Below are 23,891 nucleotides of genomic sequence, written 5' to 3'. Positions count from 1 at the left end.
AGCTCCTTGGAATGCAGTCAACATCCAGTCTTGACAGTTGCTCAGTAATTAGCATGGCATTCTTGGGGGTGGCACAACTGCTAGGCTTCTCTTTTACACTTTTTATTCCTATCGCCCTTCCAGTGGGCAGCAGTTGGCTTTAAGCCACAATTCAGAAAGCTTTAATGTCTCTGACATTCCTTTGCTTCCATGCTTAGACAGCTTAATCTGGACAACACAGCTGAACTAGAAAGGAAATAAATTTTGCCCAATTAGAATATAGTTACAAGTAATTCAAGCTTGCTAATTTAAACTCAAGTCTCATGGCAGTGAGATGGCTAAGATCTAGAGTGTTGTCACTAGTCAACTAAATAGAAAAGCAGTTAAGACAGCGGAAAGGGGCCTGGAACTCAGACTGGGCTTAGGACTCACGTCATGTTCTTCTTCATATGCATATATTTTATCATGCAGGGTTACTGATACCTTTGAACGATGGCATAGCATCGTTTCCCCTGGAGTTTCCCAAATAATGTTAAACCGGGCAGACTTCTAGACTCTTTAAGATGTTTCCCTTGTTTGAAATGGTCAAATCATAAAATTTGTGCAAAATCACAGAAAAATATTCCTTTGGACAAATGTAAGGAAGACAGGGGAAAAAGACAACTTTCTATGGTATCTTCTTCAGTATCACTTGAGTTCAGCTACCAGCGGGTTCTAGGGCCATCTTTATTAACAGTTAAAAAATAAAATGAGCTAGGTGTGGTGGTGTATGCCTGTAATCCCAGTACTCAGGAGGCTGAGATAGGGGGACACCCTCAGCAATGTAGTGAGACTCTCAGCAACCTAGAGACCCTGCTCCAAAAACAAAAATAAAAATGGCTGGGGATGTAGCTCAGAGAGGTAGAATACCTTTGGGTTCAATCCCCAGTGCCACAATAAGATAAAAATAAAAAATAAAATTAAAATAAATCTTCTGATCAGTGCTTTCCCCATGATCTTTCTTCCAAATGATCTTTGAAACTGCTGTCCTATATAAGTCTACCAAAAGCAAATGAATTTCACTTCCATCTCAAATTTTTCCAAAGCACTAGAAACCAAATATTAAGTCTATGAGTTTTGTCCAAAAATATATTAACTCCTTTGTGGACATTTCAGAAGCGATCATTGTTTAAGTGCATTTGTTTAAGAAAGTGAGACTTGGGTAAATGAAGCACCTTTCAAGCCTGGCTGAAAGTGGAGCACAGTAGGACAAACAGTCTCCACATTTCTGGAGATGAAACACAGTATCGTGACTATGAAGTACCAAAACAAATCCCACAAGCCAACCATGAAAATCAGCTTCAACCAAGGTAGGACTTGATATTTATACTCAACAAAACATCTGAAGATCGAAAGAGACAATATGCTTGAGAGTGCTTTGAAACTCTAAAGCGCCATGTGAACACATCCTACCTTTCCCATCATTTGAATGCCTTCTTACCAGTCCATGGTTGTGCAGGTGATGGCTAGATCTTAGCCATCCTCCTTCCTTGAGACTTGAGTGTAAATGAATGAGCATGCCACTTGCAGCTATCTTCTAATTTTGCAAAGCTTACTTCCTTTCTAGTTCAATTGTGTTTTCCAGATTATAGAATTTCTACTAAATGATAAGCACAACATATACTAGAAAATTGTGACTGCACTTCTCTGACCCTGCCTTTCATTTTGTGCACAAGAAAAAATGCTTTGACCCGGTAAGTGGTTTGGTTTGAGGTGTTGGGATTGTTTACACTGAACACCAAAGATACACTGTAGAAGAAGAGAAATAGAGGGAAATCCCCAAGGTTAATGTTGGCATTTCTTTGATAATTTGAAGATCCTTGAGTTGCTCCTTCACCGTTCAGGCCTCCATCTGCACATTTCAAGCCTTCCTTGTGTAAATCTGATCTGGCACTTCACCAGTGCCAACACATTATTACCTGCAGAAACAGCATCTGTGTGATTTATTTCAGCCACTCAATTTCCCCAACATGAAACTGTGATGGACTCTTCTGGATGGATAAGCTGTTCTCTCTTCATTACTTGATTGCAGAACATAAAACAATGGTATTTAAAAGTACTTTTATGAACCATGGTGTCTCCTCGGCTAGACTGTAAGCTTTTGAAGGGCAGAATCTTGCATCTTTATCATCAAACACAGTGACTGACACAGAGGGGATGCCAGTTGTGTGCCTGTTCTGCCTGTTCTCATGCCTGAGACGTTCTGCCTACTCATACAATGCTTCATTATGATCTCTTACAATGTAAGGAGCATCATTTATGAAATTTGTAAAGAAAATAAGACCAAAAAGCTGAGTTACGTGGGTTCACAGTCCAGAAGAAATTATTTGTTGATATTTTTAATTGTAGTCTATTAAAGTCTAATTTGTTCCATGGAAGTGTATTGTAATGTTTTACATAGTTATTATTGGCTGCTTTTTGTATTACTGATGAAGAATGATAAGTATGTTTTCAACTGTGCTAAGTACATCTTTGATAATTCCCAATTCTGAGAATGGTGCCATCTAGATAATTCTACTAGTTAACAATGTCTGCACACATTAAGGAAAACCATTATTTGAGAAGTTAGATGCCTTAACAAAAATATATTTGTTAGAAATAATTAAGGAGATATGTTTTATTTCAAATCTCTTTTAACTGGTAATATGGTAACAATGTGTCTCAAATCAAAATGAAAGCTAACATGGTCTATGAATATATTTTTGAAAGAACTACAACTTTATCAGCTATTTAGAGAATGCCAATGCTGACACATCAAACTTGTGATTTTAAAAAAAGAGACTGAATTGGTATGTTGTACCATTTTTTGTTATAATGAAAGAATACAAACAAAAACAGTTTGAGAAATTAAATATATACTTGTATTCATGATCAATAAGTACAAACTAATATTTCCAGTTAAAATTTTTTCCTCTTCCCTTTTTTCTGGCCCAATTATAATATACAGATAAATTCTTACTTTCTTATTTCCAGATTCCTATAAAATCTTTTTTTCCCCCAGAACATTTCCCCACACTGCAGTCCTGCCTTTACTGCAGAAGTGTCACCTGAGTGATACCACTCTTGAGGTCCCAGTAGGAAACACAGCTTAACCAACAGGAGGGCAACTGGCTCTTATAAAAGACCTATGAAAACTGTGCACATCGTCTCTATAAAATATAAGATCACCAACATCCCATAATAGGAATCCCATGGCCACTTCTGATTCTCAAAAAAATGTTCCAACAATAGGCTGGAAAACTAAATGTTCCATTTAGGCTGGCAAACTAAATGTCAACCCAATGCTTTTACCACCCCCACCGCCAATTTAACTATACTCTATTGTGCATCTGATTAGTGATGGCCATAAATCAAGGAAAAAACAATGATATAGAATAATCCCCAAAGCAACTAAAATGAAGGATACCTTCTCATAGAATTAAACAGAAATAAGATGAGTGATGGCATGCAGTTTCTGAGATACCATAGAAAATTGTTTTCCTGATATTAAGAAAATTATGCATCTGTGAAAATGCAGGCTTAGAAATATAGTACTGAGAGTTTCAATTTATGATGTTTTCACTGATAAGGGAAAATGGAATCGTTAGTACTAAAGAGAGCTGATGTCCTCAGTGTTGCTGATAACTCCCTAATGGAGTTTAGTGTTTAATGATGCTGTACAAATAAAAAGCAGTGGGGGAGAATACGAAATATCTGTATTAAATGCCATCCTGGAAAGTATTTGATGGATGGAAGAGAGTCTAATGCATTTTAAATAAATGCATATCATACTATCACATAGAGTGAATCTTAAAAAATTATTACTTAGATGCACAGTCCTTGTAGTGGTTGACATGGCACTGTGAAGGAAGTCTGATTTAGAAGCTACTTTCTATTATACTTATCAAGTGATGGAGTTGCTATTCACCATATTGTAATGTTCCTCCAACTTTGGTACATTCAGTGCAAAATATTCCGGGGAATTTTTTTTAACCTTTATAAAAATAAAAGGCCCTTTTGTTTTCTTGAGAGTGCTTAAAAGGATACACACTAGCATGATGCCCAAGTAAGCGTGGAACATGAAAATGGAAAAGGTGATACGTACAGTGTGACAGGTAGGTTCTTATGTACATCTTACAGAACATAAATATAATGAACCTAGAAAAAATAAACAGAACTCACTGCGTACATTTTCCTGATATGCTGTGATTAATTGCTAGTTATTTTTAAATTGTTTTCATGCATTATAAAGCATAAAATCTGTCATTAGTACTTCATTGAATAACAGTTTGTCTTCAGCCGTAATTACACACATACTACTTGCATATACATTGTCACAGACCACCTTATTGCAAATCTTTAAAATTACCTCCTATGGACTGGGTTTCATTTTCACTTGTGTCCCATGAAACCTATAGTGCACACCATGCAGGCACTCATAAGCAAGAAATGATATTCTGTTATAACTTAGGGCTTAAATGAATGTACTTTCAAGAAATATATTTGTTTTGATTATATTCTTTAACTTGCGCTAATTTGGTGATTGGGCCAAGTGCTGCCAGTTTGGCTTGAACCATGTTCAAGGGTAAGTTTCAAGCTTCTCCCGAGTCCCTAATAATTACCGCGGAGCTGATCATGTACAGGTTCATCTTTGTCTTGGAACATAACAAACGGAAAAAGTTTGGCAGCCAAGAACTGTTGATTAAAAGACTGTTGGGTTGTTCCCTGGGCATCAAGATCACCCAAATCCTTCCAAGAGGACTCCTTGCCAGTCTCCAAATGAGAGAGCGCGCACATTCCTGGAATCTAAGGGCACTCAGCTTTACTCTAACGGGGGCCTCCGCTTGAGACTCTCAATGCTCAGCCATTCTTCTGGAGGCCAGCTTCTGTGACTGCTTGTCCACCGAGAGATGGGCATTGTGCTTCCAGGTCACTCGAGTCCAAAGGTACTGGTCTCTTCAACCGCTGTCAAGAGCTTTTCATAAAGCATGGAAAAGGATGGGTACGGAGGCAGATCCAGACGGTTGAAACAAGTGTGAGCTCTGCAAACAGAAGAAGCAGTCCACAGTTTAGAATGAGTCTGGGGAAATTAAAGTGTGTTTGTGTGTGTGTTGTGTGTGTGTGTGTGTGTGTGTGTGTGTGTGTGTGTGTAGCATACATCTTCCATATCCAATTCATTTCTTTTACCAATTCTTACACTCTTTTTGGAAAAACGTTGAAAACATTTTGACAGAGAACATTCAGAATTGAACTTCTCCAAGGAAAGTAAGATATCTAATTTCTAAATATTTCTACATCTATTTAAAAGCTCTTGTAGGTAGATATGACTATTTGTTGAATTGTGTAAGAATTACAAAAAGGAGTTTAATTTCTTCCTTTTTCTTTTGGTGTTACATGTTTTTAGAGACATGGGTCTAAGGCTTTCCAGAGTCATTCATTTGCAGTGCTGGCTCTTGCCTGGATCCTCTCTGCTAATCTGCGGCTTGGCACTTTTCATTTCCGTGGACAGGGAAGAGAACCAGATGCCTCTGAAGACTCGCCTGGTGTCTCACTCTTGGGAAAGTCCCTGGCAGGATTTTTCTGTCAAATTCAGTGGACCATTGTTACTTCTTTGAATTCTGTGCTATAATCTGTCTTCTCCTCATTCACAATACCAAAAAAAAGCCATTTAAATCACTATTACATTAGAACATTTTTTATAGAATACCTCCCCTTTTGCCAAGATAGAAAAAAAATATGTTTTCCTGTTATTTACACCTGAATCACAATAAAAAATAGACAGCCTCCAAATAGTACATCTTATCAGGAAGAAAATCTGCACTTTTGACATGGAATAGGAAGCATTCTATTCTGAATGTACAACAGCTTGTTTTTTTGGAGTTAAATAATTGTGACTTAAAAAATGTTCTTGAATTAACATGAAATATTAGGAGTTATAATAAATAACGGGCTATTTTTTGGGGTGCTGGGAGTTGAACCCAGTGGTATTCTACCTACGAGATTGACCCCCCAGCCTTAAAAAATATATATATATATATTTTTTTTTTTTTAAACTGAGGCACAGCAAGTTGCTGAGGGCCTTGCTAAGTTGCTGGGGGTTGGATTTGAATCTGTGATTCTCCTGTCTCAACCTCTTAAGTCCTAATACCCAGCTTTTTTTTTTTTTTTTTTTACAAATTACCATGTTTAAATTTTTATTCTTACAAATCACTTTTAGTTAGGAAATAAATATAATATTCATAAGTATAGTAAAGTGCAGAGTGAGAAGTTTAAAACTTAGGAGTTAGAGAGACTTGGGCTTGAATTCAAGCTCTGCTGACCGGCTGTGTGACATGGGGAGGGTTATCAGAACCTTGAGCCTCAATTTTCTCACCTGAGACAAGGGACTGATGCAACTAGTCTCAGAGGGACATGAGAATTAAGTGAAATTACAGAAATATGCTTAATAAAATGTCTGGCTAATCTAATTTTTTCTAGTTAATAGATATATTGTTAGCTACATTTCCTTGTCATCAAAGATATTTACTCAAATTGCTTTCAATAAGTGATCAAAAGATGGCCCATGGTAGCTATGTTGGAGAGGTAAAGAGGTAATAAAGCATACATGTGGTGTTTATTAGAAATAGGAATCTGAAGGGGCTCTGCTATATTTTAAGAATACCATTTTTAGCACACAAAAATAGTATGACTAAAATTTTAAGGCTTCTGATACTATTAAACTCTTGAATATTTTGGTGGAGATAATCTAATTAATCTTTATGGGAAAACACTTTTTTGATATACTAAAAATTTCAGAATTAAATTCAACATAATTTCCATGTACCTTTTATATTGGAACCTGAATCTGGGCCTCAGAAAAAAATTTACTTTTAAAAATTAAACTAACGTACTGAGGCCGGGCATGGTGGTTCACTCTTGTAATCCCCGTGCTTGGGAGGCGGAGACAGGAGGATCGCACAGGTTTGAAGCCAGCCTCACTGGCTTAGGAGACCCTGTTTCCAAATAAAAATATAAAAATAGGTCTGGGAGTGTAGCCTGGAGGTAGAAGGGTTTCCAGGAACTCCAGTACCACCAAAAACAAACAAACAAAAAAACTCAACAAAACAAAACAAAACCTAACATACTGAGAGTCCCAGAAATGTTTTTCTATGTGAAACACTAGAATAAAAAAATTTAAATGACTTTATCTCTGTCTAGGGGGAGGCAAAGAAGCAGAGAAGTAAAATATGTATAATTTTTAATGGAATTTTATCTCAGATTTTATGGGTTATACACATAAATTCATTATCCCACTAGACCAAAAATGGTGCTTCTTTATTATTATCATTTTTAAATACTTTTATTGGTGCATTGTAATCTCACATCAATATGCAATTCAAAGCGATAGGGACGTGCATGTACACTGTTCTCAATGAGCTTTCAGGGCTCCCTCCCCTTCCCTGTGTATGATATCGAGAATGACATTACTAATGCTAATCTTTATTTTTTTTAAATTTTCATTTCTTTGGTTGAACATTTTTCTCTGAGTCTGCATGGTACATTGCCTATTTGTGACTTTCATGCTGACTTCCTCTGTATTTTCTTTTTAATCTTTTTGTAGCAAGAGATACAGAACATAAAATTTACCACTGTAACCATTTAATTTTTGTAGTACTGAGGATTGAAATTATCTCTGAGCTACACCTCCAGTCCTATTTTGTTTTTTTATTTGAAACAGGGTCTCACTGGATTTGAACCTGTGATCCTCCCATCTCAGCCTCCCAAGTACTGGGATTATAGGCATATGCCACCACACCCAGCTAATTCTTAACATTTTCAGAAACCACCATGCTGCTCCCCATAGTGGATGCATTGTTTTACATTCTGAACCGCCATGCACAAGGGTTGCAGTTTCATATCCTCATCATCACTTATTTTGGCTTATTTTTTTCAAATAGATATCCTAATGGGTGCAAAAGATTCATCTTCTAAAGCCTTAGGACTTCTTACTGATTTGTATAAGTGCTACAAAAGAAATATTTCATTGTTGGATTTGAAGAAGCAAGCTGCCGTGAATTTCACAGCTTTAAGGAACAAGTGCTGCCAACAACCTAAAGAAGCTTGGAAGAGGATCCCTCCCCAGCTGAGCCCTCAGGTGAGACCACCACCTGCCTGGCTGACACCTTGACTTCAGCCTGGGGAGACACAGCAGAATGCTCAGCCAAGCTGTGCATGGGCTCCTGCCCCAGGGAAACAGTGGCATTATGAATGGACGTTGCTTTAAACCACTAAGTTTTTATACTTCGTTTTGCAGCACTGGAACACTAGTAATAGGTCTCAAGGTTATGCAATATCCAAGAGAGGAAGCAAATGTGATGATAAGGTGATAGAGTAGAATCATCTAAGAGGAGGAGGTGAGGCAAAGCTGGGAGGAAGTAGCTGTCCTTTGATTCTTCTAGATCTCGAGCAGACACAGGAACTCTGCATGCCTCCTAGCAGTTTCTGTAATATCTTTACAGATAAAACAGTAGATTTTCTAGTAAAGCCACAAGTCTGGGCACTCTTTTCAGTTCTCAACACAAAGGGAAGGACCAGACAATTTTGTGTCTGCTCCTCTTTAGTCAGAAGACATAGTCACCCTTACTGCTCCATAATCTGTTGCCATGGCTTCTTAAGTCACATCTGGTTGCACATCATATAGCTAGCATTCAAAAAAGTTTCTTCTCAGTAAAACACTCCTCTGGAAATGTTTCACAACGATAAGGAAAGTATACATGGTGGAGCGGAAAACTGTGTGGAAAGGTTAAATGGTTTTCCCAATTTAGAAGCTGAGTCAATGGTTAAATAATGAATAAGACCTCAACCATGGGTCTCCCAGGGGAAGTCCAACATTAAATTGAAAGTAGGGAGACTTATTGCTCACTAGCTCCATTCTTTTGTTTTTGGAATCCCTAGTGTTAATTTCATTCCACTCCTGAAAATGAACTGCTGGCTCTCAACAACCCACCAGACTACACACATTTTGAGGACAGGGATTGGTAAAATATTCTCAAGGTATTTCTTTTAATGAACATCTCAGTCATAATATGCAATAGCTCTAGGGAAAAGGTCAAGACTGGGTCTGTCCAGAAAAATTCTGGGAGATACCAGGGAGTTTTTAAGTGATCAAAAGGTCTAGTTTAATCTTAGGCTTACCAGAAATCAGAACTACTCAAAAGGATTGTTTGGAGTGTACCCAAAATCTCCCAGAAAGTTGTTTACAACAGAGATTTTTTATTGCACCCCTGGAGGTTCTAATTCAGAGGGTTTGGGGTGGGTCTGATGACCTGCATGGTAGCAATCACTACAAGTGAATCTGATGTAGGTCGTCTCCACCACTGGAAAGACATCAAGTGGATTAGAAACAAGCTATCTTACTCTGGATATCCATACCAATATTCTGCATGCTTGCAAAAATTTCAAAACTACTTATAAACAAGCCAGATTGCTAATAAGGAAATTGAGGAATAGTGTGGTTAAATAAATTGCTCAATATTTACCATCAACTTGCTGAATGAGCCAAGAACTGGGGGGGGGGCAAAACAAAACAAAACCCTGGGAGGCTTTTCACACCCTCTACCCCCACCCCATTTTATGTCCTAAGAAAACTCTGGTAGAAAATAACAGGAGGGCCATTGGACTGTGCTGATATTGGCAGCAATATCTCATCCAGCTATTCAATCTTGGGGAAAGAACATTTTTCAAATCTTTCAAAAGCCAGCCACACTACAGCTATAACTGAGTTTGGCTTATTTTTATCTACGCAGCCAGAACCATACCCAGGTATGAGCCCATCTTTGGGAAATCATACTGGCATCAATATCAAAAAGATTTAAAGACCATTCAGAGATCTCATATGACTTAATATATCTCTTAGTGCTTTCTGGATCCTTCAAATGTTAACCAGGAGGTCATGCCTTACCCTCCCTTCTTTCCCATAGATAGAGAATTCAGTTATTCAAACTCAGTGAGCAGAAGTCACAAGGTTACATCTATATCTCCACAGGTTAGTTAATGTATCTCTCCCGCCCCTCTGTGTGTGTGTGTGCGCGCACACGTGTGTGTAAATATACTTATTTCCATTCTTTCAGAAGTGACATTTGTCTAAGAACACAAAATATAACACAGAGAATAGATTATAACAACACTATAAAGTAAGAGGGGAGAAGAAAGCCGTGCATCTATTTATCTAGTAGATGTAGTCCTAGAAATAAGGTCTTTTTTGTCAAATAAAGGTCTTTTTGTCAAATAAATCCTTTTTATTTGCACTGTAATTGAGAAAGTGTCAGCACTTTATTTTCAACTGGCAGTGGTGTGCAGCCCTTCAGCTTTCAGTTTTCTTACTCCTATTCCCACCTCTTCATCCAGCAATTAATCAATCAAAAACAAATACTTAAGAGCACTCTGGAGAAATCCCAAAGAATCTTGAATGGGTCGTTTCTCAGTATCGCAATTGCTTGGAAGGGAAATGTGTACCTTCCCAATCTAACTTAGCCAGAAAGTCCAGATTTTACTTATGCACAAATGTTCAGAGCTGTGCCCCTAAGAATCAAGTGTGCCTGCAGGTCTGGCTGCCGTTACAAGCTGGAGCAGGAGCAGCCTCTAGTAAGGTTCTGATGTCTCCTTCCTTTCCTCCCAATTCAGGGCCCAACAGGTGCTCAGGCAGGTTAGTGCATTCACTCATAGAATCTCTTCTTTTCCTCTTTGAAGGTCTCATATTTTGAAAGCTTGTCATTCCCATACAAAGCCCTCTGATAAGTAAAATTTAATTTTCTGGTTTGCATTACATTTCATTTATTACTTCCCTTACTAAACAAATACTTACTGAGTGTTTGTTATATGACAAGCATTGGGCTATCTCCTGGTAGATGACAATGAAAAGTCAGGTTTCTGTCCTCAAGTTTATGCTCTGACAGCAAAATATACAGAAAAACGAGAGTGCTGAAGGTTTGCAGCCTGTGCTCTGCCTGGAGGGGATCTGCCTGGGCCCAAAGTGCTGAATTCCAGCCTTTCTTGGCCTCTGCTTGATAAGCTGCGAGCCCTAGCTTAGGGCAGTATTTCTCCAGAAAGGAAGGCACTTTTGTTTAATTCAAAAGATTTCTGTAGGCTCTGAGGGCTCAGTGTGCAATGATAATACAATGAGTTAGGAGTCTGCTTGGCAGAGTTAGGGAGGCTTTACAGAGGAATGTCTGGCCAAATTTTGAAGGATTTGTAGGTGTGCAAAGCTTTTCTGGATCGACAAAAAAAAAAAAAAAAAAAAAAAAAAAAGATCTTCCCAGCACATCTCCCGGAAGTGTGAGAAAGCATTGCATCATCAACCTGAGAGGCTGAGTGACAGGTGCTAAGGTGGCCCCAGGCTGTAGGAGGACGCAGGGCCACATCTGGAAGCCAGGCAGGTTCCTGCAAAGACCTTTTCCATTTATTTCATGGGTGAAAGGGAGCCAGCGACTGGGTTTGTAGGGGGGGATGGCAGAGGTACCATTAAGCGTGGCATGGAGTATAGGAAACGGATAGAGGACTGATGAGAAGCTCAAAGTTGCCGATAACACGGAGTGATCCTATGAGTCATGTAAAGTAACAGGGGCAGTTACCCCAGGTAGCTTTATTAACACAGAGAAAAGGTATAACTTGTTGGGATTTTTAAACAATTCGTCGTTTCTCCAGTATCCTCATTAGTATCTTCTTAGATCATGAGGTTTAGAGCAAGAATTCGTGGTGAGAGCAGGTCACAGACATCTGTCTGTGAAGCCCATGGCAGCACAATGCAGCCCTTGGCCCTCACCAGGCATTCAAGAACTGTGAATGACTGGAAAGGAATTCTACGGTACTCACTGCTCAGCTACTCACTTTTCATATCATTATGGTGGCCAATGATGCTGGCTCATGTAAATATCTAGTACCTCTGTCCCTGCGTTTTAAGGTCTACATGGACAGAGATCAATTTATTCCTGCCACAAGGTTTTGTGCACAGTGCCAGATGAGTATCTATAGGCTGGCTAGAGGGAACAGATCTTATTATCTAATTCATACCTTATTCCAAAGTTTCATTAGATCACCTTAGTGAAAATGCACCTGGCTTTATAAATAGAGTGTGTAATGCTCCTATAGTAAGAATTCTTATAGCTGAATAATTCACAAAGGAAATTGTTTAAATGTGTATTCTGAGCCAGTAACTTCTTCATCCGTAGATGACTCTGGGGAATTATATATATATATATATATATATATATATATATATATATATATGTATAACCATATACATTTGTTATTTTTGTTTGGATGTACTAGGGATTGAACCCGGGGGCATTCTACCTCTGAGTTGTATCCCAGCCCTGTTTTATTCTTTACTTTTTCAAACATGATCTCACTAAGTTGCTGAGGGTCTCATTAAGCTGTTGAGGCTGGCCTGAATCTTCCCTTTTACCTGTTTCAGCCTCCTGAGTACTGGGATTACTGGTATGTGCACCACCGTGCCTGGCTGATATATGTACTTTTTTCTTAAAGTACTAAAGTTTGAACCCAAGGGGATTGTACCTCTCAGCTACACCTCAGTCCTATTTTATTGTTTAATTTTGAAACTGGGTCTCCCTAAACTACTAAAGGCCCAGCTAAGTTGCTAAGGCCTCACTAATTTGCTAAGTCTGGCTTTGAACCTGCTATATTTCTGCTTCAGCCACAAGTACTGGAATTACAGGTACTGGAATTACACTGTGCCTAGAATGTTGACTATGCCTCAACAGTTGTGACATCTGTCACCCACAAATACAATTTTTATATATGACGTGTGAAATAGCTTTTAGTTGTTTAACTTGGATTATACTGTCTGTTGTAAGTAGCAAGTAAACTTTTTATTCTATTAAAAATTCACAAATTCTTTCAATTTCTTTTTTGACATGATCTAGAGATTGAGCTTAGTGGTAGACCACTTGCCTAGCATTGAACCCAAGGAATGAGTTAGGAGTCTGTTCAGCAGAGTTAGAAGTTAATGTTTTCCAAGATACTAATAGACTTTATCTCAGTAGTTGAATTTTAATTGATATTTTAGGTCCAATCCTCAGTACCCTACCAAAAGAAAAAGTATTTCTATATATGATCTGGTTTTACAATAAATTCATCCACCTTCTAAAGTAAATACCAATCCAAAAGGTATATCACATTTAAGGACTTCCAGTATGGTAGTTATGAGTTATCTCCAATATATTTTTGTTAGCCCATGCTGATTCAATGGTAGAATAAAGCAAATACACTAAAAATTATTGTTATATAGAACTGAGCAGACAGAGAGGAAAGGAAACAGTATCAAAGTCCAAAGGAGTAGAATATCTTATGAGAATATTTTCCTACTTCCCTCCCAAATTAAAAGCCACCTCAGTGACCAGCAGATGTTAGGGAACTGAAGAGGCCAAGGATGGATACTTCAAAGCAAATATAAGGAAGAAGTAGAACCCAAGGGATCCTCCCAGGGCTCGTCTTTTTAATTAATTTTTTTTAATTGAGGAAGGTGGCACTATATTTCAGGACTCCTCAGTGATTTTCCTATTTATTAGCTCACAGTTCACTTTGATAGCAGGATATTTTCTGTACTAGAGGAGGAAAAATTAAATTATCAATGCTATTATAAAGCAATATTTAATGTCATGGAAAGATGTTCATGATTAGTACACATACATGAGTATCTGAAGACATGAGTGAAATCATATATTCCAATATATGAACAAATCTTATCTCAGTAGTGGAATTTTGATTGGTATATATTTATGTATTTTAAATATGTACTTAATAATTTTAACACAGTATGCATTTTGTAACATTTTCATAAAAAATTTATGTAAAGAATTAAAATAAAAAGCATAGTTTTAAAACAGAACAGGTCATTTAAAATGATTTTATCTTCTAAAATCCAATTTCACTGTAAAAAAAAAAAAGCTTTTCCTAAGACATCTATTTCATAGTTAACTCTTATATTTAGTTCCTTAATTTGGGTCAGCATTTTATTCAAAAAATTATCCAGGGACAGCCATTCTCAAAAACTAACATTTCCCCTTTGGCAAGAATCAACACCCCTCCACAGTGATTGCCTCTCCCCAGCTCCTCTGTGCGTCATCCAGGGGTGATGTACAGAAACTCTATACCTCGATGGGAGAGGTGCATTTTCCAGACCAGCGACCCATTTTTGGACTCTTTAAGAGAAACTGCCACAAAGTGAATTCACTCTTTTATTTGACAGTGCTTCAGAGTACCAGGGGGTAGGAAGTCTACAGAAATGCAAATTCAGAGCTAACCTGACCACCAGCCACAAAGCAGAAGTACAGTAATGTGTTCAGGCTGCAAGTCTCCATGGAGACTGCCCTTGGCTCTCTCATTATTTGTCAGCTGAGTGCTAAGTTATTTTATTACCATATAAGAGAAGAAAAAAAAGAGCCCTGGATTCCACTTGTACTGGTTTCAGAGGCAATCATATACTTTAATATACTTCTTGGCCCACACTATGAGCAGAACTACCCACTGCCACCACCAAGTGAGAATTGGAAATCTGAGAACAAAATGAGACTCATATTTGTTTGCTTGGAAGGCTGAAAGGCCCTGAATCATCCATGTCTTGAAAGACTAAGATGCTCTCCCACATCACACTGGCTTGAGCTCCTTCCCGCTTCCCAGGTCACATCCTCCCATGCCCAACACAAACTGAGGCCAGTCTTACAAGACACATTTTTCCCCTAAAGTAAGGAGGATAATCATCCATTTTCTTTTCAGTGTGTATGTGCAATGTCACAACTCAAATGTTAAACAGAGAATCATTAATAGGAAAAGGAAAAAATAAACAACCTTGAGGCTGGCCAGCTTGAGACAGACCAGCAATTTGGTTCTGCAACTTACATGTATCAGAAAATAGCAGGTGTGGGTGTATCTATTCCAAAGGTGGGAGAAACGGACTTGGCAACTAAAACAATCTATTTAGACCAGATCTTACAGATCGTTTTTAGACCTATAAAACACCCCACATTTCATAAAGGGCAATGTCAATGTCAGTGAAATTGCCTTTGACTATACTGTCACATACTAGTTTTTTTTTTTTCTTCTCCAAATGTACTTTTTTGGTGGGGCCCATTTTAAGAGAGCAGCACAGTGGCTTAAAGAGATTCAAGATAAAAGTTTTGAAAAGAACAAAAAAATACAGAAGGACTTTTATATGTGTTATCTCACTCAATTATCATAAGTATGTTTTAAACATGGCATTGTTAATTTTACTTTATAGAGATGGATAAGACCATCTTTATTTGTGCTATTTCATAATTGGGGTAGAACTAAGCATGTAGAACCAGCCTCAGGCATATGTAAGAGAAGAAGCGACCCGGCCTGTTGCCCAACTGTGTGTATGCAATAACACTGAGGAACACCGACACTTACAATGAGTCAGGGCAGGAACTTCCTGGAGCTACCAGGAGGAAGTAGAGATGTAGATAAGCTTGACACTCGAGATTCTTCAGTAACTCTTTGGTGTTACCGCTTACTCAACCAAACCTAGCCTACCACCCTTCCCAGCCTTTTAGTGATAAGCAAATTGATGCCCAGAGATCAAGCAACCTTGACAGTTCCAGAGTTAGCTGGTGGCAGAGGTGGGTTTAGAACCCAGGTCTTCTAACTCCTCAAGCTCTGTGCTCTTGCCAATATGCTACTGTCTAATATGTAGAGATGAGAGTGACTCAGAAATCACAATAGCAGCCACCACTGAATGGAGGCTTACTTAGTTTCAGAGATAGCCGTTAAGTGTTTTGTAAGAATGATTTCAGTTAATCTTCAGAAACGCACTCATACAAGGTAGATGAGGAAGCACACGGTATCCCAAATTATCTTTCTCTGCCCACCAGGTTTCGTGAAAATTCCAGTGATCAAAGATAAAGAGCTGATAGATCTCATTATTACAGTTTATTCCATTTGCTTTAGTGGCTTTACAAAAATAAATTTCAACAGCAAAGTGACATATAATTAATTTGACTTTTCCTGTTTCTTTGATACCAGTTCTTAAGTTTCTTGAAATACTGAAAAGCCTTACTTAGATAGTCTAAATCTGCTGTTGAGATACAAATATGTGTTGGAGAGGAGAGGAAGAAAGCTAATTACCCAAGAATAAATAAAATAAGCTAGTTCTTTATGTAATGAAATGAGAGTCTTTTGGGTTTGGTATACCAAATTCTCAATACTGTTAGCTGTTTGATGCAGTGCCACCATTCACAGCCTATGATGCACGCAAGGCAGCTGAGGAGACGCCAGTAAGTTTACGCTACTCATTGCTCAATGTATTTGTACTTTCAGTGGTCCCTACTTCCTGCTTCATCTATTGATGCTAAGACCACAGTTCTGAAAAACTAGTCTTATAATTACTAAAAGGAAAGCCTTGGTGCATTCTCAAAGTTGGTTGTACTTAAATTGACTATGACAACTTCGGGTACCTACTATCATCTTATAGCATTAATGTAACACGCTTCTTCAAAGTCACGCCTACTTAAATTTAGGATGACATTTTGAAGTACCTAATATCATTAATCTCACCATATTACAGTTTCTTATTAGTAAAATGAGAGCGAGCTAAGGTTTTTTTTACTTAAAAAATTCCAGCCGGGTGTGGTGGCGCACGCTTGTAATCCCCACGCTTGGGAGGCGGAGACAGGAGGATTATGCAGGTTCGAAGCCAGCCGTGCTGGCTTACAATACCCTGTTTCAAAATATAAGATAGGTCTGGGAGTGTAGCCCAGAGGTAGAAAGGCTTCCAGGAACCCAGTACCACCAAAAAAAAAAAAAAAAAAAAAAATTCCATAGTATTTATTGTTGATCAGAAAAAGAAATGTTTTTGTTCATTTTCTCCCCTTTTTACTTTTGCTCCATATCCAGGTCTCTCCATTCAACTTCAAGTATGTTTTTCTTCACAAATACCATCTAATCAGTCTCTTGCATTTATTAAGACCAGCAATAAAGCAAAATTTTCAATTCCAAGGAAATGTATGATCTTATTATGAATGAGAATCCAGTGCAGACAGCATTCACATGGAATTAAAACACATACAAGCCGGGTGTGGTGGCGCACGCTTGTCATCCCCGTGCTTGGGAGGCTGAGACAGGAGGATCACACAGGTTCGAAGCCAGCCTCAGCTACTTAGTGAGGCTCTCAGCAACTGAGTGAGACCCTGTTTCCAAATAAAATAGAAAATAGGACTGGGAGTATAGCCCAGAGATAGAAAGCCTCTGTGTTCCACCCCCAGGACCACCAAAAAAAAAAAGGAAGAAAGAAAAAAAAGACATATACAATATAAGCTACAGAAGTATAGAGCACATTCATAAGATGCAATAGTCTTCAGTAACCACGATGGTAATTTGGGGTGAAGGAATTCTAAATATCTATTAGTATAAACTAGAGCTTCTGCAAATTTCTAAATTAAGACCACTAATAAGATGGCTGACATTGCTTTATTAATGCTTGAAAAGAGTTTGTTTTTATTATATTTTCTATTTTAAGACATAGATGTATATATTTTAAATATGATCAGGGAGATCTTTTTACTTTCTCCCTTTAGGAAAGTAACAAGAAAGAAATTCATTCTAAAAACTTTCTACTATCAACATAAAACTATCTGTCTGTAATCAATCTAGAGGTCTCCCCCAGGACCCTGAGATGGCAACAAATAAATGTTACTTTCTAGTTTACCTGGGAAGAGCGGTGATTTTCCCCCATTTCTCCACACAGAATCTTCTTGGGCCATTACTTCCTCGGAGAGATGCAAATCCTTCATAGGGAATGCTGGATGTGCCTGTAACAAACTAGCAACCCGAGAAAAGAGGAGAAAGTGAAGACAGAGAGCAGAGGCCAGGAAAGGCACTGTGCTGTTCATATGCAAAGGTCTCCAGAAGAGCAGGTGGGAAAGTTCCAGAGAGAGAACTTCATAGACATGGAACAGACAGGCCACAAAATCTGGCAACCACATAGAATACTAAGAAAAGACAGTGTAATGAAGAGAGGGGGATGTGGAGTGCTTATTGAAAATAAAGCACTGTGTAGTTGACCAGCTCAGATGCTGAAACCAGGCATATTTCCCATTATAGATGAATAATATAACAATTAACCTAAATGCATCTTGCATCAGTCCCTCATCAACTTTGGTGAACTAAACAAACAAAAAATACAAACAAAAAAAAGAGTTTCTGGAGCTGAAAACTTGAGGTCCAGATCTTAATTCAAAGGGGCCAAGACCCAGTCTACTTATAAGGCTCTGCCTGAGCATCTAAGATGCTTCTCCATATCTCATACTTCTTTAGCTACAACCACCCAGCAGTTGCACTGGATAATTATAAATATTGCTGTATGTGGTTACACACACTTGTAATCCCAGTACTTGGTGGGCTGAGACAGGAGAATCATAGGTTCAAGAACAGCCTCAGCAATGTAGCCAGACACTCAGAAACCTATTGAGATGCTGTTTCAAAAAAAAAAAAATTGGTCAGAGGTTCAATCACCAATACAAAAAAAAAAAAAAAAAAAAAAGAAAGAAAAGAAAAGAAAAAGAAAAAAAGAAAAGAAAAGAGCTTTCTAGTTTTTTTGTTTTTTGTTTTTTGTTTTGGTGGTACTGGAGTTCCTGGAAACCCTTCTACCTCTGGGCTACACTCCCAGACCCATTTTTATATTTTTATTTGCAAACAGGGTCTCTTAAACAAGTGTGGCTGGCTTCGAACCTGTGTGATTCTCCTGTCTCCACCTCCCAAGCATGGGGATTCCAAGCATGTGTCACCACGCCCGGCTCCAGTGTTTTTTAAATGTCACTGTTTCCCAAATTTGTGGAAATTTAGAGAAAGAAAAAAAAAAAAAAGGACTCTGTCAAGGATCTGGGCATCTTCTTAAGGAATCGAACAGCATATCTTTTTATCTTTTTGCTGCTAGGGATGCTAGGGGCAGAGTGCCTCACACTGAAGGGACCCAACTGTCCTGAAGGCAGATGTCATCCCTGGAATTCTCGGACTGGAGTTGGAACTTAAAGCCCTCATGGAATGCTTTGACTTGCCTGGGGATGTTTTACATAGCAGTGAAGTCATGTAACTGTGCAAACAGAGGACCATGGAAGTGGTGTGTCCTGCATTTTCAGATCAATGCTGTATGTATTCATGGATAATACTCAGAAATTATTAAAATACATGTTTCCAACAATAATTATGCTATTGTATTGGGGGGTGTAGCTCGGAGGTAGAAAGCCCCTGGGTTCCATCTTTAGTACCGCAAAAAAAAAAAAAAAAATTAAATTAATGGCTTCTTACCTGTAACAGCCTTAGTCGTTGTTCATTATTGAATCTTTCCACTGCAGCCCAGAACCATCGAATTACGATATGATTGTCATGGTATCCTATCAAAGCAATCACAAAAGCCAATATTACTGTGACTCTTCTATCTTAACCCACCAAGACACATATGAACAAAAACACCACAAAAAACCCAGGTGCAAAAAATCATCTTGGATTCTGTGAAGGTTAAGACTAAGAAATAGAGCTGGGCGTGGTGGCGCACGCTTGTAATCCCCGCGCTTGGGAGGCTGAGACAGGAGGATTGCACAGGTTCGAAGCCAGCCTCAAGCTACTTAGTGAGGCTCTCAGCAACTTAGTGAGACCCTGTTTCCAAATAAAATGTAAAACAGGTCTGGGAGTATAACCCAGAGGTAGAAAAGCCCCTGGATTATACCCCCAGTAGCATACACATACACAATAGAACTAAGAAATACCACTTTAAGATAATATGAGTGTTAAACTAAAACATTAAATAAAACCAAAAGGTCTCTGTTTTCACTTAGTGGCCACTCTGTTTTCATACAGTGGCAAGAACAACAAATGAGTTATTTTAGCTGTATCCTTTCTGAAAAAATAAAATTGCTGTAAATGGAAATGCTTAACTTTTTTGGTCAATCATATAAGAAATAATTTTCAAGTACCTCTATGTCAAGCACTGTATAAGCTTGGGGTTATAATGGCAAACAGACCCTCACAGGGCTTCTGGTAGAGGAAAAACACATTAATCAAATAATTATATAAAGAAATATATAACTGCAAGCTCTTTTAAAAGCTTCATATATAGCCGGGCGTGGTAACACATGCTTGTAATCCCAGCATTTGGGAGGCTGAGACAGGAGGATCATGGTTTGTGGACAGCCTCAGCTAACTTAGTGAGGCCATTTGCAATCCATTGAGACCCTATTTCAAAATAAAGAATAAAAAATCGGGCTAGGGGTGTAGCTCAGAGGTAGAACGCCCCTGGGTTCTATCTGCAGTACCACAATAAAATAAAAAAGTTTCATATATATTACTTTCTTATTGATTCATTAACAAAAAGGAAAAAGTAAACTTTAATTCCTTCAACCAATAAATCCTAATTAATCAACTATGTTTTATTTGATTCCATACTTTAGTGGAATTTAAATGTTAAAATTGTCACTGTTGATGGGACTGTAAATTAGTACAAACACTGTGAGAATCATTATGGAGCTTCCTCAAAAGACTAGGAATAGAACCACCATATGACCCAATTATATCACTCCTCAGTATCTTTCCAATAGAATTAAAATCAATACTATAGCGATACAGCATACCCATGTTTACTGCAGCACAATTCACAATGGCCAAATTATGAAACCAACCTAGGTGTCCATCAACAGATGAATGGACAAAGAAAATGATATATCCACACAATGACATTTTACTCAGCCATAAAAAAGAACAAAATTATATCACTTACAGGAAAATGAATGGAAATAAGAACATAATAAGTGAGATCAGACAGTCTCAGAAAGTCAAGGATCTTGTGTTTTCTTTCATATGTGGAGACTAACGTGAAATTGGTAAACAAAAGGCACCTAAGATAAATGGATAGACTAGGAGAATAGGGGAAGGGGATGGTGCGAGGCAGGTGGAAAGGAGAAGGTGGCTTGATGAAGGGCACAGTTGAAATACTGCTGCGTACAAGTATGAAGGCATCACTGCCAACCCCACTAGCATGCATGGGTTGGGGGTGGGCTCCAGAGGGAAACACACCGAGTATTGTGTGCATGTATTTTATATCACTTTGAATCTCAGTATGATGTGTAGTTACAATACACCAACAAAAGTACATTTTAAACAATGTCAAAAGTATCACCTCACAGGTAGGGTAAAGCAGTAGTTGAGGATTTCCAAATCTTTCAGTAAAAAATAAATAAGTTCAGAGAGAAGGAAGATAGAAATTAAGGTGTAATTAATGAGTCAAACCAGCTGATAGGCATATTCTAGATGCACCAAATCTACTTTAGTTCTGAGTTGGTGGTCAAAAAAAGGTGGTAGAATTTTCTTTTCTTTTGTGGTACTAGGAATTGAACTCAGGGGTATTTTACCACTGACCCATACCCCCACTTTATTTTGAAACAGAATCTGGCTAGGTTTCCAGAGTCTTGCTACATTGCTGGGGCTGTTCTCGAACTTGCGATCCTCCTGTTTCAGCCTCTCAAGTACTGGGATTACAGTGTGCTCCATTACACCCAGCTGGGTAGGATTTATTTCAATCTGGATGTTTTCTTACATGTTTGTGTAGTTGTAGGAACTCTCATCTTATTTTTGCCATTTCATCAGTGAGGTTTAGTCCCCTTTGGAGAAGAAACAGAGTCAAGTGAAGGATAAACAGATTTGGATTGGGCATGAGGACACACAGGTTCATGTCCAGTCTTTGGTAAAGATTATTTGGTATTGAGCTAACAGTATTCTCATCTATAAAATAAACCCAATAGTTCTTTCTAGCATTAAAGCTTTCTGACCTTATAAAGTACCCCTTTTCTGTTTCATCTTTGCTGTTTGTGCTAACTCTCTTTTGGAGGAGAAAGAGTGAATGTGTCTCGTATTTTCTACAAACAGCTGCCACATGAACATATGGTCAGTGGCAGCATAGTTCTGGCATCCAGTGCCAACTAGTCGGGTTAGCAAATGTGGCAGCTGAGCATCGCACCCTTTTTCTGCTCCTCCTACGGGTCTCATCTGGTATGACTTATAATAACCATAGAAATAGGTCCGTGATTAGCTGGATATAGTGAATAAAATTTTATACTGCTGATCTGTTTAACTGCGTTTCTATTAGTGTGTCCTGGTGGGGAGGAATGAGGAAATGATATCTATGGCAGAGGATAAGCTACATAGAATGCCAGAAAAATTGTGTTCTAGTTAGTGAAAAGCTCGGCTAATGAAGTTATAATGACCAGTGCTATACATGGATCATACATAGGGCCAACTGGAAAACTTATTTAAGCAGTTGTACTCAGAAAGAGCAGCGATGGAAACTCCGACTTAACAGAGCCTTTCAGAGAAAACAGGCAGGCATGGCCAGCCATGGCAGCAGGGAAGAGCTGGAAGAGCCAGGCATGGGCAAAATCAAAAGCAGTTTAACAAAGGTTAAAGAATTTTTTACTTTAAACCTGTCAAAATGTTTTTCAAGATCTCTGTTTCATCTTACAGATAACTGGAGCACTGTTCAGGTTTCAATTTCTTCTAAGTGATTAATGCTCAGTGATAGAAAGTTTGCATGTTTCACTATCCAAGTTAGAACTATTGCTAACTTCTTATATTTTGAGTTAAAAACAAGACCCTAAAACAAATGGCATTGGTGGTGAAGTTCTGAAGAATTTCTAACACTGCAATAAATTCTGGAAAAAATGTATTCTTCCTTTGCCTAAAACTATTGGACAAAATGAACTCTGGGTTCCATAGGGTTACAGATTTAATAATCCAATTTCAACATCTTTGGTCCCAGTTACTAATTTTACTAATTGATAATTTGCACTGATCTACAAAAATCCAATTCTGAAGCTTCTCATTTAATTAATCTTACAACAATTTCCTTTCAGACAAACCAAATGCTTAGTTTAAAGGGCTTTGCCAACAAACTTGATGAATTTTGTGAATCGTGGGATACTCAAGCCAGGTGTTCCAATGATGAATTACAACTGTCCTGTCTTTCAATGAGCTGCAGAAAAACTGTGCTGACTAGGAAGTACACAGGGTGTGCCTCCTGAAATTTTAAAATGAAAATGGAATAGGTCGAGTTTAACCAGCTGGATGTTACCTGCCCGGTGCTTCATTAATGACACCATAAAATAATTAATTAGTGTTCTTCTGGTCCCATTTCATCAACAGCGATTAAGAGTTATGACATCCTGAGATGGTGTGTAAACAGTCCTTCCCCCTTTTGACTGATGAGGTAAGTAAGAGAAGGGAATGTACCTTGCCCAAGGTCTCTGGGGAGACTGCATCAGACCTATGATTACAGTGCAAGTGCTTTTGTCTGCCTGTGTTCAGAACAGCATGCTCAACCATGCCTCCCTTTAATTTGAAACTTAAAATCCATCCATCTAGAAATCAAATTTCACCTCCTCTATATTCTGTGTTGTTTCTCCAATCACTTAGGTCTATTTCAGCTGTGCCTGCGATGACCAGTTCCAGTTCTCTTGCATCAAACACAGACACCAGCCTGGCATCCACCACCTGTAGAGGAAAAAGAGTACAGGGCATAGCTTAAGAGCCTGAGAGAATGTAAGCTATCATTAAGCCCCATCAGAAAATGAGCATACAAAGAGTTTGGGGAGTAATATGGGTGTATTCTATGTAAGCACTTGAAATATTGTAAAGCTCTCTATAAATACAGGGTATTTTATTTTATTTAGTTTTTGGTAGAAAGTTGGTAGATTTGCCTCACTGAAATTTTTGTTTTGTCTGTGGTCATATTCTAAACATGCCTGAGCTCCTCTAATCTCAGAAGCTAAGCAAGGTTGGGCCAGTTAGCACTTGTTGACTACTGATTTATTCATTTAGTTTTTTCTTCTGGAAAGGAT

At 38.3% G+C, this 23,891-nt stretch overlaps 1 protein-coding gene across 1 annotated transcript in view; it reads right to left on the bottom strand.

Annotated features, from left to right (window-relative positions):
- Positions 1-4,927: 4,927 nt before the first annotated feature.
- Positions 4,928-23,891, bottom strand: part of HECW2 (HECT, C2 and WW domain containing E3 ubiquitin protein ligase 2) — a gene marked incomplete at both ends in the record, with an annotated part of 238,319 nt that continues 219,355 nt past the window's right edge. Inside the window, 4 exons of the mRNA XM_080690058.1 lie at positions 4,928-5,039; positions 17,717-17,829; positions 19,315-19,400; positions 23,430-23,544. Coding sequence (XP_080546184.1) covers positions 4,928-5,039; positions 17,717-17,829; positions 19,315-19,400; positions 23,430-23,544 — 426 coding nt within the window. The remainder of the gene's footprint in view (positions 5,040-17,716; positions 17,830-19,314; positions 19,401-23,429; positions 23,545-23,891) is intronic.

The sequence above is a fragment of the Muscardinus avellanarius genome (assembly GCF_963383645.1).
Source record: "Muscardinus avellanarius genome assembly, chromosome: 2".
In the NCBI taxonomy this organism is placed as follows: Eukaryota; Metazoa; Chordata; class Mammalia; order Rodentia; family Gliridae; genus Muscardinus; species Muscardinus avellanarius.
The sequence above is the reverse complement of the archived record's forward strand: the minus strand, read 5'-3'. Positions and strand labels throughout refer to the sequence as shown.